Below are 15,686 nucleotides of genomic sequence, written 5' to 3'. Positions count from 1 at the left end.
GTTGTATATATAAATTCGAAGAACATGTGGCATATATATGAACTTGAGTCCCAAAAAACTGATTTCGACTAAAGCCGTGACTACACGTTACGTAATGTTGCTGAAGACCAAAGGTTCAATATGTGTGAGCATGATTTGGAGCACACCAAAGGTACTCCCACAACTTACTCCCAAATTGTTGTGTTTTCCAACTTAGAAACAAACGAGTTCAACTATAAAATGCAATCGAAAGTGGTCGGTATGATACAAAACTCGAAGAAAATCAAGTAATAAGAGTGATGGCTACCGGAAAAATCTTTGCATTCTCAGTTGTAGTAGTCATTTTAGGCCTTCTTCTTCGAAACAATGTAGCCATGGCTAGTCCCTCTCTGCAGGACTCTGTAGATTGGAACTGCAACCAAGAAAGCTTCTATAGCAAAAGGCTTGTGGCTCGAGATGTAATCCAGCAGACCATTCACGATGTTCAAAGCCTCGAAAAATTTGTCAATGCCATTCCTAAACTCAAAAGCTTTGGTGAAACCACTGGGCAGTCACCGGAGGTTAAAGATTGTGTGGAAGGTCTGGTAGGACACATGAAGGTGGCTCGACAAACGCTTTCCATGATCCGGCATTTGAATGAAAAGGGCATGCCTGTTGTTCTAACGAAATCAAAACTTTTACAGGATGTGATGAATGAGGCTGTGGAGCTGCAAGGACAAGTCTGCCACATTGCACTGAAAGACGTCGATAGGACCATAACATCGATGCTCAGTCGAAAACTGCTAGAAGTTGCCGTGACTATTGATGAAGTCGTGTATCTTGTTTACAAGCTGCAACTATATATCCCTGATCATAACTAAAACAAACAGTTTCGCATTGAAGTTCATGCATTTAGAGTTTAACTCATCCACTGAGTTTCCCCTTTGTGCATTTCTAAGTATTGTCTGACTAAACTTGTAACTGGTATTACATTAAACAAAATTTATGGTAAACCATTGTCTGACTACACTAAGTAAAATCATAAACTAAAACATGTTGACAAATTTAAGTAGAACATTACACAACATTTGGAATTTAAAACTCAAACTCATAACAAAGAGGGACTTCAACTTTTGATTTATTTTTTTTACAACGGGTCTAACTCGAACAGAGTAGCAAGCCTTTTTAACAGAGGCTGAAGTCTCAAACAGCAAAGAGAGGCCTTTCACTTCGATTATTATGGTAATAATAATCATTCCTTCTCATCCCAGCCATTCTCCATCCATTGCTTCGTTAATCATTTCTTCAATCTCTCCAATGTCCATCCTACATAAGTCATGTAGAAAGGTGAGATTTCATATTTGACCGGAGGTCTACCCAATAATGATAAATTAGACATGGCCATGATGTGGGGAATATTATGAAGGGCAGGGGGACACGTGTGGTGGGTAATATGTTAAGCAAGAGTGTTCAAACAAAACCTGCTCAGTAAAGAATGAAACATATTATGATCATAGAAAACATATACTGTACTCTATGAACAAAGCAAACAAGCTTACTGTGGCAATGTATGATCTTGGGAATGGTTTCCAGAGTGATGCTCATCTAATTGTTGGAAACAATTGTCATTTGTATTCGACCAAGGTGAAAATTCCATGTCAAACCTATTGGTGTCGTCTTCCATGGTATTAAGGAAGTTAAACCACCCTGTAGAGGTGACCACATTCATGGCATCATCCCACGCAATTTGATGTTGCTCCCCTACAGATCTAATCTCAGCCATTTCCTCATCGTCCACAGCGTGATGGAGGCCTAGGTCCTCTTCAACATCAGGATTTGCCGCCGATGGAGCTTGAGACAACCCCGCATACAGGGTTTCTTCTCTAGCAACTGAAAGAAGGGGTGAATTAGAAGTTGATGGGGATGTGGATGTATAGCATCGTGCAGGGGTATGGTTGTTTGGAAGAAGAGTGATATCTAAATCATCAAGATCTTGTAGGTTAAGTTTCAAGCCCAAGGTTTGGTTAGGAAGTGAAAGGTTTAAGGTTGCAAGGATAGGAGGTGGAGCAGAAGCACACAAAGGCCACGACTGAGAAGTATGGGGTTGATAAGGAAAAGATTGGTAGGAGACTGTGTCCAAATTATCTGGGAGATTAGAGGTAGCGTTGCAGTCATATTTTCTGGATTTTCTTCTTAATTTGGATTTTATTTTATGTTCAGCTTGAGGGGTGGCCTGCGATGATGATCCTGAGTACATTTGATGTGGTTGTTGCGGGTGGTTGTATATATTTTGTTCCATGGAGGCTCTATGAAGCCTGAGTGCAGTGACAATCTCTCGTTTTGCCACAGCCATGTCGCGCAAATCTTCGTAGGGAAGAAGTCGTCCTCTAGTTTGTCTCCTGCGACGTGATGGTTTGGGTGGCTGTGCTTTTTGAGATTCCTCCAAAGTTTGGTGGTTGGTAGAGGATTCATGAGGTTTGTCAAATATTCGAGAGGGACCTAAGTGCTCTTTTTGATTCATGCTATCTTTTACTCCTATTGAGGTTAACTGTTTGACAAGGTTACAGAGGTAAGGCCCAGAGAGAAAAGGCTCATCTCTTAGAGACTCTCTCACTATCAATATTTCCCTTGACTGAATGAATTCCTCTCCTAACTTACAAAAAAAATCTCAATTCTCCTTTCTTTTTATAGGCAAACTTTTGGATGCAAGAATAAGACGGGTGGGCTATCAAAGTACAAATCACACAGGCAAAGGACAATCTAGTCTCACAAATGATATAAATAGATGAGGTTAGACTCTTAGTTTGCCTATTTTCGCTAATAACTATTTTACTAATGATTTTTGATGCATAAACAATAGACTATAATTAACATGTTTTGTCTATATACTTCCCGAAACTTTTTGTAGATTTATTACTGCGCAGCCCTGCTAACAACTCTCTCTCTCTCTCCTCTCTTTAAACAAAGAATATGTTAATAAAATGTTAATATATATTGGAGACATGATGTAAACTAACTTTATTATCCAAATAAAGTATATTTACATGTAAAAATTAAATTAAAAATTAAATATAGTAGTTTATATATTAAAATATAAAATGTAGATACATTTTTTTTAAAACAAAATGTAGATAACTCAAATGCAAATAGACTTTTAGGTGGTTGGGTTTTATTTGAACATATGATGTGTTACTAAAATATAATAAAAAATTATCAATAAAGTATGACAAAATATTTTTGAAGCATCCTTTAATTTAAGAATTTAATTATAATTTTTGTGATTTATTTCATATCAGAAAATATATTATAACTTGAGATATGCACTATTAATATAAAAATGTATCATCAATTATTTCTCTTATTTATGTCTAAATTTGATGGAGTGATATATATATAATATATATATATATATATATATATATATATATATATATATATTGATATATTTATTAGGATAACTACAAATTTCCTCATAAAAATATGAAAAGAGCAAATTGATGCAAAAAAATATTTACAAATCTTATCATATTTTTCAAAATATGATCATCTTCTCTCCTTTCACTGTCACTTATCTCCCGTTAACAACCTCCAACCCTAAAAATTTAATTCCTTTCCCCCTAAATAGAGAGGTCACTCATATTTCAAACATACTAGTATGTCCTGAGCATATGAACAAAATATCACCGGATCATAAATAGGAAAGAGGATAACAGATAATCTTCATTGCAATAACATTAAGCAGCAGTCACGTGAACAATGCAGAGCTGATACGACCAGACCAGAATACACAGACCAGAATACATAGAAACAATATTTTATAGGTATACATATAATCAAAATAATAGGAGTAATTCATCAAAGAGGGCAAGGGTCAAGAGGAAAGGGGTAGAGAGAGAACAAGACTGAGTACCTGATTAAGAAGGGGGGAGCTCTGGATAACATCAAAACACAGCATTGACCAAACTTAGAGGGCAAGACTTGCTTCCACCAATCCCCTTCTTTCAGAGATTCCTCTCCGTAAAACAATTAACACACACATATAAAAATCAAAATTTTACAGGAAAAATATGTAGGAGAGATGGGATGAACCAATAGCAAATTACCATGTTAAGCAAACTCAGTATGTGAACCCCATTAACATAAATTGAAGCAACAAGTTGTTCAAGATTAAGTGGAAAAAAGTTGTCCTGAATCTTTACTAAGAAATTGCTATTGCGGCCCAACTGGCCTTTCATTACCCCCTCTCACACACACACACACTCACTCTCACGAATGGAGCAGCATAACAATCACATATTCACATTCACAAAAAGTAATGGTATTATAATCACAATAACAAAAAGTAATGGTATTATAATCACAATATCCATTAACACTGAATTGGATGAAATGGAATTCAACAAAATACTAGACCACTTAATTAACATCCAATAACATATCCATTAACTTATTTAGCTCAAATGATTTTGACAATTGTCGTGTCTTCACATGAAAATGACATGTTCACAAATTTGATCATGTCATCAACAATTGATCATCTTGTCCACTCTCATCGCCACTTATCTCCCTCAAATTTCCCTAACAACCTCCAATCCTAGAAATTTAATTCCTTCCTACCTTGAATAAAGTTACTTGAGTACAATAATTTCACCAAAACATAAATAGGAAAGAGGATAGCGTATAATCTTCCTCGCAATAACATTACACAGCATAGTCACAACTCACATGACAATGCATGGTAGGACTGATATGCACAGAATCAATATTTTATACACAAACATAAAATTAAAATAATAGGAGTAGTGCATCAAAGAGGGCAAGGTCCAAGAGAAATGGGTAGAGAGAGAACAAGACTGAGAACCTGACCACGAAGGAGTGGGTGGGTTTTTGGATTACTTCAAAACACAGCATTGGACAAACTCTGATGCAAGACTAGCTTCCACCAATCCCCTTCTTTCGGTCATTTCTCTCTGTAAAACAATAAACTCATAAAAATCACTTTTTACATGAGAATTATATATAAAAGAGATGGGATCAAGCACTAGCAAATTACCCAATTAAGCAAACTCACTGAAATGCAAGTCTTCAATTTTGATTGCCATTCTAACAATTAACTGTTGGGTTGGTGGGGTGGGGGGGGGGGGATAGAAGTTGCAAGATCAAAGGAAAAGAAATAAATTGATTCCTCTGAATCTTGACTGAGGATTTGCTGCTGCCGCCCAACTGGCATTTCATTACCCCCCTTTCTCTCTCTGAATCTCTCTCTCTGTGTGTCTCTCAATGTCTCTCTGCCTGTCTCTATCTCTCTCAACCTCTCTGTCTGTCTCTCTCTCTCAGACACTCACATATAACTATGCAAGAACACAGTCACAGTGGTACTTGGAACTTGTTTCCTTGTGCGGACCGAATCCAATTATAAGTCCCCGGATGTCCCTACCTCATTTTTTAAATTTCTTGGGCTGGCTTACGTTGTTTCGTATATATTTTATATATATATCATCATCAACTTTATTTAGATTAAATCTTAAAATATATATAACAAATTTTATAATGAATAGTTTATATTATTTTAATCAACAATATGTGCATATTTTGTACAGTTCTATGTTGAGAGCCAACTGTTAAATTTATATGTACTTGGGCTTTTTCTTGGTAAGTATAGTTTTTATTTGTACAGCATCTTTTTTGTCTGATAAAAATTTTACCCTTTTCAAGCTAAATTTCAGATATTATCTTATCTTAAATATATGTTTAATAACATATGAAAATAGTTATACAGTTGAAATAAAGTTTTCAAAAATGAAATCTTACTTCACCTTCAAAGCAGTGACTCATGAGCATGATTTTAATCTTATTTGTCATATAATTTTTAAAATATATAAAGATGACAGATAACATGATATATTCTAACACTCTGACATGACAGATAACATGTGATCACGTGAATGCACGAGTTTTTTATATTAGCAGTACTAATGGTAGTATAAAAATGTAAGATTATTAAAAATGAAAGATTATCCGCAGTCAAACGAAAATAATGGCAAACGGGTCTGATGCACACACCATTAGTGCTTCACACTGAAAACTTTCAACTTGTTGCATAAATCCTAAAAGTATGAATTATTTTCTCAGTCACAAATAGAATGGAGTCATTGACCTCACATCTGCATGAGTACATTTCCCTCCAGGATATACAATTTGAAACATTTAAATATATCTGCATGGGTGCATTTTCCGTCAAGAATTTGATATACAACTCTGAAACACTTAAATAACTTCTACACCGGCTCTTTCTCATTAAAATAATATTAAAATAATATATACACAGCTTGTGAATTCTTTTTATCTAAAACAATATGGATACAGCTTATATGTCATTGCCAACATTAACGCTATGATTATCCACAATACATGTCTATTGTTTTTTCAATTATATGGCGGTGTTATAGGATACAAAATACCGATAATGAGGACATGTTAGAAGTGTATTCGAGAAGAAAGAAGAAAATAACATTTTTAAGAGAAAAATTCACATTATACGAATATGATTATCGAGATACATGTCTATTTTTCTTTCATTTTTATGATAGTGTTCTAGGATACAAACATAAGTAATGAACATGTTGGAACTAAGAGGAAAATAAACAATTTATGAGAAAAATTCATATTCACATAATATATTGAAATATTTAAATAATATATTATAGTATGAAGTATACATATTTAATATTTTATATTTAAGTTATTTATTTTCAAAAAAATTATACATGTATGTATTTTTTTTTTTCAAAGTCACATTTTCGGAAAATATAAGTCAAAATAACCCAATATATTTTTATCCGATGAAACCAACTAATCCCTACCTTTACTTTTTTTTTTTTACATTTTTATTGTTCATCTCCATCTTAACTCCTCATATTTTAAATTGTTCTTCAAATCATAATTTTTTATAATATAATGAAAACTAATTTCACCAATTATATAAATCCACTTTTAATCTATTTATTAAATGTTAATAGATTCCACTATTTTGCTCACTTTTTATATTTTTACATTATTTTATATATTTTTTCTTAACAATTTTCTTTTGATTTTTAGTCCATTTTAACAATTTTCCTTTCTTTTCTACTATTTTATATAATATTATTTAGCTTTCATACACAACTATAAATATAAATAAATGGATGAAACAAGAAAACTCCCGAAAACTATTGACATTAATATGACGAAAAAAAATTATTGATAAAAGTTTGTGGAATTAGATTTTTTTTAAAATATAACGCAAGTTCAGTCATAAAATTTTGTAAAGAAAAATTCACACTATAATTGAAACTTATGATAAAGATATTAGCATGAAGTTTAAAAAAATATGTCTTATCACATATCATTACAAAATATTTGAGTATAATTCATTATGAAGTTTAAAAATATACAATTAGGCTAGCATAAAATTTATAAATGTATACTCAAATTTTGATTATTTATTTATTAAACATTACCGGCCTATAATGTTAAATATGATTGTCCGAGTATCAGTCATATATATATGACGCTTCTTGTCAATGAGTATCAATATTGGGCTTGTAAATGTTAATTAGAAAAATGTTAGAATGAGATTAAGTATTTTAATTATAAATTATCTTAAATTTATTAACACAATAAAACTTTTTAATGTTTGTCATCGTTTTGTCTTGTTTGTCGAGACAAAACTTTCTATTATTGTAAATAGAAATAATTAACTTTTAAATGTATGCAAGATTACCTGCATATGCACATATTCTATCTTTTCCCCCTCACAATTTCTTGCATGCATGATATATAATATGAACCAACAAAGCTTTATAATTTAGAATATATAATTAATCTTTGACAAGAGATCAATACAGAAATTATAAATTTAATCAAATATATGAAGCCAACAATTAATCACAAATTTTAATAGAACTAGAGAAATGTTGCACCATAGAAGATGATTCATGCTCTAAATCAACAATCTTTACCACAAAACTACACAAATGACTACGAGGAAATACAATAATGAAATTAACAGGCTCCATTCTAAACGTACATGTATTCACCCTCACGAACTGCATTTGCAGCCCCTCTCCTCTCTTCTTCAGCTTCCTTTTCCCTCTCCTTCCAGCTCTCATAGGCATGATCATCAGTTTGCAATTCATGTCGGCATATAGGACAAGAATTATGCTCGTCCTGTTAAAAAAGTTTTTTGAACAAAATATGAACTTAAAATTTCACGTAGAACTATGTTTTCTTTAAATGATCAAGAAACTATAATAATAACAAAAGAGGATCTCCAAATCTCGATAAATTTATAAAGATATTTGTATTGCTTACCAGCCATGGCTTGAGGCAAGGAGGATGGAAGGTGTGCTTGCATGGTAATTCCTGCATCTTGTCATTCACAACCAAATTCTCCTTGCAAATACAACACTCAGCATCGGAACTTAGTTTGGTTAATGTTTCTTCTGTTACAGTAATAATCGGAAGCTTTGCAACCACTTCTTTACTAGCAGGTGGCACTCTTGGGGCTGCAGAACCCTCATCCATAAACTTATATACAATAAAACAGAGGGAACAAGATCACTACAAGTGTTATGATAAAAAATCTATCGGTCTGGAGTAATATATATATAGTACTTCTCTCGAGTAATATATATATAGTACTTCTCTCAGTGCTAGCATCTCCATTGTGCATTCTTATCTAGGAATGATTATTAATGACCAAACAATTTTCAGAAAGGAACAAAAACCATATATTGTGAACATATATAATCCCAAAACTAGTTAAAAATGGAGCTCTAATTTTAGTTTATCATTATCTACTGTACTTTTCTATATGAAGTGTACACACACACACACACACACACCATATATATATGTATGTGTGTGTGTGTGTGTGTGTGTGTGTGTGTGTGTGTGTGTGTGTGTGTGTGTGTGTGTGTGTATATGCAAGTAAAAGTACTAAAAGATGTATGAATTTTACCAAAGGGAATTGATAAAAATAAAAACTAAAAACAATGTAATGAAAGTTGTGTACCATCGGTACTATGTCATCAAGTCTATCTACAAGCCCTTGGAGTAGTCTTGCAGTTTCTTCAGATGTATTACTGTTTCCCGTTTGATCTTCAGAGGTAGCAGCTGGAACCAAGTTGGCAACAGCAGTTAATAGATTTGATTGCACCAACCACGCTGGCTGTGGAGGCTCTGGGTCTACAGTAAGATGCCCTTCAAACAAATATCCTGAATGATGATAAAAGAAAATAATAGGTTAGTAATCTTTAAGAGTAGTAACAGAGCAAACAAGTAGTGCTAAAGTACTTTCAAACATTTAGAGAAAATTATAGTTTACCTCCAGTTGGATTCTGCACCCTTTCTACTCCCTCAGATTGATTGTCTAATTCACTTAAATGCTCCTTGGCTTGAGCAATGCAATTGCGCAGATGATCTTTTTGAGAAGGTTCCACCACAAGCTTTTCAGCTTCCAGGAATAACTGAAGCCCAGAAGTCCAATATCCTTGTGCAGTGTATCTTGCTTTTAAAATTGTAGCAACACGGCATATGACAGTATAGAACTGCACAGAGGTATGAACGGTTAAAACAAAACCATAGTACAGCAGAAACAAGAAACAAAGTCTTTAAAATAAATTGTTTGTTGTTTTACATTTTAATTATGGGGATGAGACAAAGTCTAGGCAATTTGAGCGGAACCGAAAATTTGTGTTGTTTCAGTGTTTACGTAAAAGACCTTGCTTAGAAAAACAAAAAACAAAAGGTTTGTTTAGCTAGTCCCATCTACTAGTAGCAGCACATAGCAGAAAATATAGTTACAAATTTGAAGTTATTCTTAGCTAACATTAGCCTGGGACAGGAAATCACTTCGTTAAAGTGGTGGGTCCATATAAAAATTTGCAGAGACAATGGCCTATAGAATTCATTTATACTACTTGCATTTGTAATAGAACCGATTGTGGTGAATTGTGACTCAGAGGTCTAAACAGACAACATTATCAAAAAATGCTACACTTGTGAGAAAAAAGGACCCTGTAACGAAGAGCTCTTCAACTTCTTACTAATCTTGTAACCAATAAGGTAAAATTATGAAAAATCCAACTTATCAGTTCCCTAGTTACACTAACCATCAAGTTATTTTTTTAATCACAAAAAGAAGAGAAAAATCTGTTACTCCTTCCGAGGGGCAATTCAGTTGAATACAGCCACCTTAACATCTCCAAAACAACAAGTATAGCCAACTAAAGAAACTATAAAAAAACAAAAAAAAACTACCCTAACATCATTTAATCTCAGGATAAACATCATGTATTTGATGTTAAGCACAACCCTAACTAGCATAGCCCAAGCCTTCCCTTGCAAGAAAATTAAGGCTATCAAAGACATAACTAGAGAACAGACGTAAAATACACCTTCACGAAAAAACCAGGGAGGCATTTGGTTCATGGTTAATGAGCCCGGTTAACGAGAATCGGAACCTCAAACCCGTGTGTTGGTGTTTGGATTAGCAATTTTGTGACATGGAATGGGAACCCCAATCCCACTTGGAGGGTACATCATTCCTTTCACTCCCCATGGAATACCCATTCCCATACCCCCAATTCTCATTCCCAATTCTCATTCTTACTCACGATCCAAACACCCCCAGATTGATAGGTAATATCTAGACCCAAATTTTCTGTGAAATAGACTACTCATATCAGCCAATCTCTAAATACATTACTTCGACATTAGCAGTTTAGCACACCCTCCTGTCCACTCTCCAACCTGAACTACCACCTGGATCATAGCCTCGAGATTGTACCTATCATACTCTTAACAACAATTCGGGTCCAACAAGTCAACAACATCCAAAGACTCCACCTTTATTAATCAATTATACAAACCCACTTCAAAAATTACCCCACAGATCACACATCAAAACCTAAACTCAATCACAAAGTGTCATCAACTTCAAGATCAAATCTTTACCACATAAACAAAAAGGGCTTCTCTCATATCACTCCAAATTCAACTCTACATCATAAATCTTGAAACTTTTTAGCTACCCACCTAACAATTTCACATCCAAAAACCAAAACAATACATACACATACATACAAACTCAAGAAAACAAAAGGGGTCATACCAAATTGCGAATAGAAGGAGAAGCAGAGGGATAATACAGAATCAAAAGTGAAGATATGGAGGAGACAGCTTCTTCAAACATCTGTTTCTTGCCCAATTGTTTTTGCAATTCTTGTAATCTTTGCTTCATGTCATTCTCTCCAAGACCCTCCATTGTTTTATGGTCTTTCTTGATAAAAAAGTGATCTTTATGGGTTTTGTTGTGTTTTTCAGGATTCTTGATTTGGGTTTTTGAAGAGTATGGGGATGTGTATATATAAATTTTGGTGGGTTTCTTGCAAGAGAGGAAAGGGAAGAAGGTGTTGAGGAAAGGAGATGATTTTGGTCTTTGTATCACACATTCACACCTTCAACCCGCCCGCCTTCAAACGAGTAAAACAATAGATAGAAAAATACTGAAGAAACAAAAAGTTTATTCAGTTTTCGGTAATTTTGTATAAAAAAATTTGAAAGTGTTTTACTGTAATTAATTTTATCCACATTAATATTTTTTTAATTTGACATAATAAATCACTTGGATGTGGCAATGGTGGTGTTTGGCAAATATTTCATAATCAAAATAAGCTCTTATTTTTTTTAAAAAAAGTATATTTTTTTATAATTTTTTGGATATTAATATTAAAAGAGATTTTATATTCGTTATTTGATAAAAAAAAAACTAAAAGCTTATTTTATAAAAATAGAATTTTATGTATTTTTATTTTTTTCACAAATGAACTCTTATTTGTCAAAAATAAGGTTCATCATAAGGCCTCAATATCGTGCAATATAATCTAAGTTGTGACAAATCCAATTTGTTTTGATTTTTTATATGTATTTTGATAGATGAAAAATGTATTTATATACATTATTTGTCAAAAATTTGATTTTCAATTAAAAAAATAGATCTTCAAATTTTATTCATGAAAAGGAAAATCTGAAAAAAAAATATATAGAAATATTTTTTTGCACATCAAAAGACTATTACTTTGAAATGAAATGAGTATAAAAATGGATCTCTATTTTTCTTAATCTGATTCAAAATTAATAAGAAAATTTTGAATTACTGACTAATTCTGGATTACTTAAATTAAATCTGATACATAAACCTCAAATTTGAATCTATTTGAGCTTGCAAATATCATGCTTCCACACTTTCCAACAGGGGTCAAATCTATTTTTTTCACAATTCTATAAAAACTATTGCTTCAAATTACAGCTTTACTCCAATTTTTGAATACACCAACGGATGATGAATGAATCTTTGAACAACAGCAAAACATAATACATTAATACTACAAACGATGTGGATACATTACACTGACAAAGACCACTAAAGATTTTCATAGCTCGGAAAGGCGGAGATGTCAGGTGGAAACTCTGCAGGCAGGACTGTAACACACCCATCAAGTGTGTCTGAAAATTTTGGCCTGCCTCCGAAATTACTCTACAAAGATGGCGCACTTAGAGCATGTCCGATAGGGATGTCAAGGTGGTGTCAACATCCATGTGATACTGCACTTCTGAGTGCTTCCCTTTTGAAGTTGCAAATGTGCCCAAAGGGTGCCAAGACAAGCTGCCAACTTTCGGCACCCTCTTAAATTGTAAAGCAAGATTCTTGAATTAAAAGTATAAATCATCCATACCTTTTGTGCTATCCACGGTAGCAATGAGTTGCTGCAGCTCCGGCCATGACATCCTTGTTGCAGGCTCACCTGAAAGGAATACTGTGCATACACCGCGAACACCACTTCTCACCTGTTGATATGCAAAAAAAGTATACTTACACTTAGAGTAAAAAGATTAGATAAATTTGCCTCAATACTTCTTATTTGAGAATGAAGAATCTACAACAGGATCCACGACTGTTGTCTGTAAGTAGCAGAATCCCGCCTGCAATTCATCTGCTTTGACTCATCTGGGATCTGGAAGTATGTTCAAGGTATAATTACCATCCATCCTCGACCAGTATGTATGACTAAGTTCTCCACTCTCCCAATAAACCATCAAGGGCACCTCTGTAAACACCAAAAATATTATATTGTATCTTCTGTAACACGTGTGGCATCAGCAATAAGAATTGGACTCGATTTCTGCTCCAGGATTGATCCATAGATATTGGTTAGCATCGTGTGGCATTTGGATAGCTGTCTATATGCCCTCGTGGTTTTGTAAATGCAAATTACCAGTTCTAGAATATCTGCACAGTAATGGGAGAGTTCAGCCTGAGAGAAAAGCTTATTTGCAAGCTGTAGGTATTTCACAACTAAATCAACTCACCATATCCTTCCACGTCATTGCCCGAATCCATCAGTTCTAGTTATGAGATCCTAATATATGCTTAAACTCAGAAGGGAATAGAAAAGTTTAGATCCATATGTAAATCACCATTATACCAAAAACTTAAACAGTAGCATAACTGAAATGGCAGAATAAATGTAAGAAAGATATGCACATCAAATTGTTTATACAATAACTACTTGGCTAAACACTCCCACCATTATTTTCAACCATTTAACATGTATGCTTATTAGAAGCATAAATGGTCTTAAATGATTCTTGCAAGTTTTCTGCAGTCATTTATCTCCTACAGATTGTGATCCACATCTCCTACAGATGTAGGACTAGAATATTCATGGTTGAAGTGTAGTAAGTCTAGTAACAATTCTGTAACTTCAGACATAATAGTGCTGACTGATGAGTGATCTGTGGTGTTGTAAGTTAAAATGCACAATTACTATAAACCATGTGTCAAAACACACAAGTATACATCTTCAGTCCTTTGCTAGTAAACTTAATAATGATACAGAAAGAGAGACTGTTGCAGTAAAATTATGTAAAGTTCGTTCTCAGGGAAGGACTGAATACAATATTAAATCAAGTATATTACTCCTTTCTATTTAGAAGTTTAGAGAATAAATTGTGGTTTTTACTATCAACTAAATTAAACTAATAAAGCAATTAAAAGTGTGAATTAACGATGATAAAAAGCAATCCAAGAATCAGGTTTCTTTGCTAGCTACAATGAATGTCAATCAATTGTGATATGCAAGTCTCTACTCTGCTAAAAACAATCCTTCTATTGATTATAATGTTCTCTCCCAAGATACAAAATAATACCTATAATTTAACCTTGAAGTCACTCCCATGATCAATCAAAGCCAAATTATAAGCTATCACGAACCAAGGATTTTCTATTTCACAACTCACCTAATAATCTCCCGATTAATTAATTGAGTTATGTCTGTCATATCATGTACAAGAAATATAAATCCTCTCCCGATTCATTATAAATCCTACAGTTACAATTACAGGTTCGCGACTCCTATAACTGTGTTAAGCGCTCAATGACAGATTAGCATACATAGAGAAACCACAATCTTAGATCAAACAAACATATTAAGCCAACAAATACTCCCCAATCCTCGGATTAGAGGATTAGTTACTCATAACAATTAAATAAAACACGAATATATATATTACTGAAATCATGTCAAAAGAGTACAAGAGTGAAGAAAATACAACTTGACGAAATCTCTCGAACTTGGACTGAATCCCTTCAATCTTTGCTCAAATTATCTCCCAAAGCTTTCTCTACCTCTCTATACACTCTCTTCGATATCTAATAATCATAAAACCCTAATAATAATAATGTTTTAATGGTTTCCTCGAAAAACAATTCCGATTTCCTAAAACAAGTTGGATTCTGAGACAAAATTCGTGGGCTGACTTTCAGGCCTGATTCTGGGCTGATCCTTTTGTCTTTAGATAGCTGGAACACTTTAAACTTGTAGACAATTAAGATATCTTCGCGTGGGCTGTTGAATCGTCTAATTCTGACGTCCGGAACTCAAGTTATGGCCCAAACAAGATTTGCTGCGCAGGTGGCCCATAAAGTCCGAATTTCCATCAAATACAAGCCCAAATAAGCTAGTTTCATCCAACTTAGGAATATTTATTTTCCTGCCATTAAACACTTAAAATCAATTAGTAATTACCCGATTATTTACAAAATACCACAATTATGGGAATAAAATCATATAAAAGCATATATAAATATATGCTCTATCAAATATCCCCACACTTAGTGTTTTGCACGTCCTCGGGCAAATAAAATAAATAAAACTAACACCTAATAGATATATACCACTTTCGTAGGTGATCACGGTTGCATTTGGCATATGCAACAAGCCCTTTAAACCCCTAGGCAGCCCTAGTGGACGAGTAAGGTCTCGTGAGGGCCTGTAGTGAATGTACCCACAAAATTCATTTTTTTCTGCCAAGTCTTAAGAATGCAACTAATATGAATGCAAACTAAATGAATATGCATAGATCCCAATCATGAAATTATCCACCTTGTCAACATATAATCCTCAGAATATGCAACAATCAAGGATTTCATCTATCTCACATATTAGTCATGCAACTCTTCCACTACAAGTACGGAGTGCATCGTGTGTGCTCAACATGCTCTCTAATGAAACAACATAAAGACCAACAAACTTCAACAGAATCTTAGCCATGAGTCGTTAATAAGAATAATGCTTAAACACTTCGTCACATTAGAGTCAACTACAGCTTAGGGTCACCAAGGA

The 15,686-nt window shown here is 33.7% G+C and overlaps 1 protein-coding gene and 2 long non-coding RNA genes across 3 annotated transcripts; all 3 read right to left on the bottom strand.

Moving 5' to 3' along the window:
• Positions 1-928: 928 nt before the first annotated feature.
• Positions 929-5,362, bottom strand: LOC108209508 (uncharacterized). The gene is made up of 3 exons (XR_010288182.1): positions 5,012-5,362; positions 3,869-4,928; positions 929-1,284 (listed from the first exon to the last, which is right to left on the bottom strand). It is a non-coding gene; the product is annotated as an uncharacterized LOC108209508 (long non-coding RNA).
• A 2,475-nt stretch (positions 5,363-7,837) lies between these two features.
• On the bottom strand, positions 7,838-11,498 carry LOC108203701 (E3 ubiquitin-protein ligase AIP2). Its single transcript, XM_017372826.2, has 5 exons — positions 11,114-11,498; positions 9,326-9,548; positions 9,014-9,216; positions 8,311-8,526; positions 7,838-8,166 (listed from the first exon to the last, which is right to left on the bottom strand). Exons 1-5 carry the CDS (start codon positions 11,264-11,266, stop codon positions 8,017-8,019), a joined length of 945 nt encoding a protein of 314 aa, XP_017228315.1. The 5' UTR covers positions 11,267-11,498; the 3' UTR covers positions 7,838-8,016.
• Positions 11,499-12,252: 754 nt separating this feature from the next.
• LOC135149912 (uncharacterized) lies at positions 12,253-13,904 on the bottom strand. The gene is made up of 2 exons (XR_010288181.1): positions 13,372-13,904; positions 12,253-13,291 (listed from the first exon to the last, which is right to left on the bottom strand). It is a non-coding gene; the product is annotated as an uncharacterized LOC135149912 (long non-coding RNA).
• Positions 13,905-15,686: the final 1,782 nt, after the last annotated feature.

Source organism: Daucus carota, chromosome 1 (genome assembly GCF_001625215.2).
Source record: "Daucus carota subsp. sativus chromosome 1, DH1 v3.0, whole genome shotgun sequence".
Lineage (NCBI taxonomy): Eukaryota > Viridiplantae > Streptophyta > Magnoliopsida > Apiales > Apiaceae > Daucus > Daucus carota.
Note: the sequence above shows the minus strand (reverse complement) of the source record. Positions and strands in the feature narration are given on the sequence as shown.